Source organism: Mytilus edulis, chromosome 4 (genome assembly GCF_963676685.1).
Source record: "Mytilus edulis chromosome 4, xbMytEdul2.2, whole genome shotgun sequence".
Classification (NCBI taxonomy): Eukaryota; Metazoa; Mollusca; class Bivalvia; order Mytilida; family Mytilidae; genus Mytilus; species Mytilus edulis.
In genome coordinates this window covers 62,481,114-62,488,417 of record NC_092347.1, presented here as the reverse complement: position 1 = coordinate 62,488,417, position 7,304 = coordinate 62,481,114, and the positions used below count along the sequence as shown (strand labels likewise).

The 7,304-nt window shown below is 32.3% G+C and overlaps 1 protein-coding gene across 1 annotated transcript; it reads right to left on the bottom strand.

The window, feature by feature from the left end:
• Positions 1-6,734: 6,734 nt before the first annotated feature.
• LOC139521471 (complement C1q tumor necrosis factor-related protein 7-like) lies at positions 6,735-7,100 on the bottom strand. Its single transcript, XM_071314946.1, has one exon. It carries the CDS (start codon positions 7,098-7,100, stop codon positions 6,735-6,737), a length of 366 nt encoding a protein of 121 aa, XP_071171047.1.
• Positions 7,101-7,304: the final 204 nt, after the last annotated feature.

Sequence of the window (7,304 nt, the reverse complement as noted above, 5' to 3'; positions counted from 1 at the left end):
CAGTTAATTAGAAAATGTTTCTCCGATTAACTTTAAGACTTTCTATAAGACAAATGAAGCAACAGCAGGTATTATAATAAAAAATTGCATCACATTTCTTGTCTCTGTAACATTAAGGAAATAACACAAGTCCTTGTAATAAATTCAAGATATTGATAACAACGATTTATTAACATTTTGACAAGATGCAAGTTGAATGTCGATCAAAAGCTGAGGGAACTGAGCCATATATTCAGGTACAAATGTACCTAATGTAAAACCATGTTGTCTTAGTAAAAGTATACCTTATCGAGGCTATATGAACTCATAGATACGTTAATGATTTCAGAGATTGTAACACAGTTTATATGCAGTAAGACTTAGCTTTCAATTCTCATTTGAATTTAATATTATATCTACATGAAGAAAAAAAATAATCTGTGACATTTTTTATACTATGCAAAATCATTTGTATACCACGTATTCAATAAAATCAAAATAAATTATTGCCATTCATTATAAATAAATTTCTATCAAAAATAAGGCTTAAAGAACGTTTTATATTATTTATATAAACAATAACAACGTTCACACATGTTGGCGTATGAATACACAACGTCAGAGTGGGCGTGTCGCCATCAAAATTGACAACATTGAAAATAAAACTAATAATTTTAACCAATCAGAAGACAGTTAATACACCAAATTTATTTATTTGATATTATTATAATTAATATAATTAAAAAGGAATTTATATATATATGTAATAATTATTCTGACACTTTTATAACTACTTGAAAATGGGTAAATGTTTATGTTAACATATTTGCGAATATTGAACAACTCCAACTAACAAACACATTTAAAACTCGCTAAGATTTTTTACAGCTTTTTTGAGCGATGACATTGTTGTGCCGTCCTGTTGATAGGCAATGTTTTTCTAATATATATGTCTCCGTGAGGTAAGGAACAAAACATATCCCTAAAACATTTAAAAAATAGCTTGGTTGCTTTTGATAGAACTGACACATCTACAAAATGGTTTACTCCTTTCAGATTGTCAGACTTTCCATGTTCTATGACAGGATATTTTCCACATAAGAAATTATCTGTACCAAGTCAGGAATAACAGTTGTTATCCATAAGTTTGATGTGTTACAGCTTTTGATTTTGCCATTTGATTACGGAGTTGTCATTTTAAATTATCCTCGGAGTTCCGTATTTTTTGTTATTTTGCTTTTTATGTTTTTGTATGATATTATCTATATTTTGTTGATATAGCAATGTTCGTCAGTGTACTGATATTACATCCAAAGGTTCACATATGCAACTGTCGTACCATAGATAGGAAGAAATAATGGTAAAAGGCCTCGCTGTGAAATAAGTTCAGTGGGGATTGCCCTTCCTCTTTTGTGATGTAAACACGGCCATATTTTGTTAAGACGATATCATGAACATTAAACTAGAAAAAAGGATGTCAACTAAACCTTTTTAATTTAAATCCTACAATAGTTATGAATAAAGTAAAATAAGTTGAAAACCTTGACTTGCAATGAAATTTATGTCATCAAATGCCTACAAATGTCTCTGCATATGACTTGTAAGAAACATGTAACAGAATTTCATCGTGAAATCGTGCACAACAGTTGACTTGATGCACTACTGCAAAGTAGTGATATTTGTTTGTGCGTTTCTCTGTGACGAGTGTTCTTAAATGTGTTTGTGCTGTACGTAGTATGTCATTTTACTGATATGTTTAACATTGTCATATAACCGGGATGTTTGGCTAACCAATATTATTTTCTTATAATGTCCTTTATCAAGTCAGGAATATGGAAGTTGTCAATTATTGTTCGTTTATATGTATGTTGGCGTTAGTTTTTGTTGCACTTCAGTGTGCTTATTGTTCCTTTGTTTTCCTCCTATATTTGATGCGTTTCTATCGGTTTTAGAATGTAACCCGTATTTTGTTTTCTTTCTATCAATTTATGACTTTTGAACACTGGTATACTACTGTTGCCTTTATTTGATGTCACTCATAAACGAATGGCAACGTTATGTTTATATCACAATCACAAAACATAGCTACAAATATTTTTGTTTCATATTTTGCTTGTGCATAACGATTTCGCAAGGTTTTCTTGTTCCATTCTGATTTAGTTTCTGTTTTAAACAAATGGTATTGACAAATTTAAATACAATTTTTGCTCATTTTTTGCAATTGACAATTACCCGTTTATCAGCAATAACATGTTTTGTCCCATCTTTTAGCGTTTACATATCCCAATTATAAATACGTCAGCCAACAGGAAGAAACTGCCGAAAAGAACGCTGTATAAGTTTTATTTTCATCTTCACTATAGTCGTGTGATCTGCAAGATAAAACCAATTGTGTCCAGACCTTTTCCCTTTTGCGACATTTTTACTGAATGTCAATTGGTATGGTAGGTAATGGATTCACAGCAGGAGACTCTTATCCTGTTGCCACACCCAGTATCGTTTATTTTGGAGTTGCTGCAATCCCTCAGTTTATGTTTTATTTAACTTAATTTGTACCTACGAATGGATTTTAAGCATCAGTACACTTCTGTTGCGCCCCTGATTAAGTATGTCTGGAGTATTCTAAATAATCCTTCCAGACCAGGATACATATATAACTATTATCTGTATAATTAAGGCTTTATAAATGGTCGACGTTTAACTACAGGTCTCGAATTAAAAATTTCTTTATGTCTGGATACATATTTTTGAATGTATGCAATAGATTTCTCTTCCAACTGGAATAAATTAATAATGTTTGCATAACATAATAGTGAGGGGTAGTTCAGGACCAAAAAAATAAAAAGATAAAAGAACATGCAAAAAACGAAATAATCGTTCATATATCTATTAAGGATAAAAGGCGATGTTAGGAACATGTCATGAATAATGCATCCCAGAAAAGGGCATCTATAGGTCGAAAAAACTTTTATATGATATAGTTGTTTTCGTACGCACCGTGCTGAATTTGTACTTAATTTTAGTCGTACGAGTTTTATATAATTAGAAACCACTGGGGAAAAACCCTCACAAATGCAAATGCAGGCCGAAATTATGGCTATTTTGTTGACTTCTATTTTACTAATTTAAATTATCAGTGCATTTCTCCTGCAGCAAACATTACTGTAATTGCTATTTATGTTGCACCTTGTGCGATAATATCCCTTATTTAGAAAGACTCTTTACATTATGAACACCATCATTCTTTATAAACCTTCGGAAATCATTTGACTTTTTAAAACAGAGAAATGTAATGTAATGTACAATTATGTTGAAATCGATCAGAAAGTTTATTGTAAATATCAGAATATTTCGAGAAATACCCGTATTGTCCGTCTTTTATTAATCTGCATCATCTTTAAGCTCGACCATTGAGTGAAGACACAGAACGTACAAAACAAAACTGAACTCATGCTATTATTTCAACTTGGATTTTTTTTTAATTATGGAATTTTTCATAATTTCTTGTGCGTGAAATGTTTTAATAAATTCCATGTTTATTCTGTATAATAATGTTTTGAGCGGTGCATACAACTTTCCATACAATGTATTTTGTAAAGATAGTGTTATGCGCCGGACAGTACATTCTATTGAAAATGTGCTATCTTCTTTGTAATAGAAAGTGTTTCGCGCCGCACAGAATACTAAAATACAGAAAATCATGGAATTTATTAAAATTTCGAGAACAAGTAAGTATGCAGTAACATAATTAAAAGTTGAAATAATAGCTTGTTAGAAGAAAAATCAATGCATAGTCACCTGTAGTATTACAGACAAACAACACAATGCAGCTCTAGGAAAAACATTGTTTAATTGTGTGTACTTATTTCTATATATATATATCATGTATATATAGTAATTATTATCAGGATATTGATTGCTAACAAACGTACAGATGTAGATAAAAAAATGTATGTATCAAATTTTATTGTTGCTTCAAATCAATTATTTTTAATTTTTATTCCAATAAAGTGCAAAAATAAGATTGTCCAGATCAGTAATTTCACCAAATAATGCAGAGCGATTTCGTCTCTACAGGAATAATTTTCGTGACGTCAGGAAACAGATTTATGAATGTATAATAAACTCGTTTGAGATGACGCTCATCTAAGACATAAGACGTACATTTTGATTGCAATGGCATACGAACAGAATAACCCTTTACATTCAACTGTTTTATTGTACAACAGTAGTACATAAAATAGATTAAAAAATATAACCAGAACAATAAAATGTATGATATAATAGCCAGTAAACAATACATTGCCATTCCGAAATTGTAGTGCGACAGGTTTCATTCAGCGTTTGTCCTAATACAAATAAACTAACACCGAAGGGACCAATTATGTCAAATTTTGCAAGGGTGAAATATGGGATTACTAAAACAGTTATGCGAAATAATGATACAATTCTTCTATAATGGGTTAAAGATGAGAACTAGTTTGTCGTTTACAAGTCTTTTATCGTACATTAATTTGATTCCGAAACACATGCTTAAAATATATTGACAAATGCTCACTACAGATTTATGTTAATATGTTAAGGTTAAATTCAATTCGATAATACTCTGAGGGAAACCTTCTATAAACATCTCTATTTCACGCAGATAAAATGACACCCGTGTTGAGGCTGGTGTACTAAATGTTCACAAAAACGTTAGATCGATTGATTTTAATTGGATAAAAGGGTAATGACTTGTATTAAATGTCCACAATACAAGTACCTCGTGTGATTTTAACTAATTAAAGTAATGGTGTAAAAAATATCCACATTACATTTCACATGTCCTTTCGCTGTACACTTTAAGTTGTTCCTTCGAATAGTTCTGTATATGTATTTAATACCTTTGACAACTTGGCAAAATTTATTTTATGGCATCGACCCAGTGGATGGTTGTAAATAAACTCCTCATGGATACCAGATTAAAATGTTGTACGTCAGACGCGCGTTATCTCTTCAATGTGTTTGTTGGTCAATTATCATTTGAAGCGTTTTAACTATAAAAGAGGGACGAAAGATACCAGAGGGACAGTCAAACTCATAAATCGAAAATAAACTGACAACGCCATGGCTAAAAATGAAAAAGACAAACAGACAAACAGTAGTACACATGACACAACATAGAAAACTAAAGAATAAGCAACACGAACCCCACCAAAAACTAGGGGTGATATCAGGTGCTCCGGAAGGGTTAGCAGATCCTGCTCCACATGTGGCACCCGTCGTGTTGCTTAACTTGTACACTATTCTTCATTTCACTTTGCATAGTGTCTGTGAAATTAACCTTACTTAGATACAAAGATACCAAGTTTATACTACGATAATTATACGCTAGACGCGTGCTTCGCTTCACTAGGATTTAAAAATGAAAAAAGAACGGCAGACAGACAGACAAACAAACAATAGTACACAAAATTCCACACAAAACAAGCAACATGAACTCCACCAAAAATAAGGGGTGGTCTCAGGTGCTCCGGAAGAATAAGCTGATCCTGCTTCACATGTGGCATTGTGTGGTGCAAATGTAAGTACAAACCCGGTAATAGGTCTAATTCGGTAGTTCACATTTGTGAAAAGGGGATGGAATTGTAGTTACGACATTAGGAACATAAGGAACATATCGGTTATGATTCGTAACAGTGACATTGATCTTCAACCCATTTACCCCAAAACGACCTATAAGCCGTTTCAATGGTATTTAACAGTGTGTCTTTATATGTGTAATGTTTCACTACTATTACAGGTTAGGATGAAAGTTGGTGCCTGATAAAACGGTTTAACCGGTTTAATTGCTGTTCAATATTAGCCAAGGCTCAATGTTGAAATCCGTACTTATTATGACTTTGATTGATAGTTGTCTCATTGACACTCACACTCATGATACATCTTATTTATATTAAATTTTTTATCTATGAAGTGTTATTCCAATAAAGAAAGATTTTTTTCTGACCGAGGTCTTGACCTTAACGTTTTGACCCTGTACTCGATAGGCTTCTTTCTGTCCATATATTTCCAATCCGAATGAGTATAATGCCAATCAAGCGAGGGATACTGAAGTTATTATTCAGAAATTATTAGTTTCAGACACACAGACGGAAGGAAGACGGATAAACAGACATAGCAATCACTATATACCTCCGAAATGTTTTGCGGAGCATTGTCACAGATTTCTTTATAATTTTTTGATAGTGTTATAGTAGCTCTTCATCTTTTATATCAGCTTTGGATTTCAAATATTTTGGCCACGAGCATCACGAGTATCACTGAAGAGACATGTATTGTCGAAATGCGCATATGGTGCAGGAAAATTGGTACCGTTAATGTTTTTATGATTGATTTTTTTTCTGTTTCTGAAAACAAATTTGATAAAGTTTAGTTGAAATCTTTTCTTTAAATTAGCTTTCTGTAACTTTTTGATCAGTACTTTGTGACTTTTGTCTTTTTGTGCTTATTACTGATCTGATAAGGCATGAAATCTTTTTAGCAAAGGATATGAATCTTTACAACATCAATTTATTTGTAATGTCATGGTTTTTTTAAATCAATTACGACACGGGTATATAGCAAACCGAATTCGGTGCATCAACTTTTTTTTAGTATGCAACCTCTTAGGCTTATTAACACAAAGTTTAGAAAAACAATGAAATCAGTCATATTCATGCAAACATATGCTTTAATTCTATGTTGAGATTAAAACATAGCAACTTGTAACAAACTCATATCATAAAACCTGAAAAGGATGACCATCCGTCGCCATAGATAAACTGTCCGACATAATTATCTTGAACCTTAATGTTGACTTTGTCATTTTTCTTCAAATGAACAACAACAGTCTGACTTGCTGATAGATTGACATTATCGTGTCCTCCATAGTTCCTTGCAATCATATTTCCGTTCACAGTCAGATCAGTGAAGAAGTACTTGTTCGCTTGCGTAGTAGTTGTCCATGAGAAAGAATAAAGTCCTTCTGTTGGTCCTGTGAATATTCCTGTTGAAGGATTATAGCTATTACCATCATTTGTAATGACCTCATCATATATGACAACGGATCCTTTTGGTCTGTTCGCAAAATTAGACTTCATTCTCACCAGAAATCCAATTTGATGCGCATCTATAAATCAAAAATAGCTAGATGAGTAAATTGAAAAACACAAAGATCTTTCATTAATTATAGATGTAATTATGCACCAAGCCGCATCTATTAACGTCTGCGTTTTTGTGCAGCTTTTTTACTTAATCTTTAGTTTTATGATGAACACCACTACCCGTTTCGGTCATGGTATTAT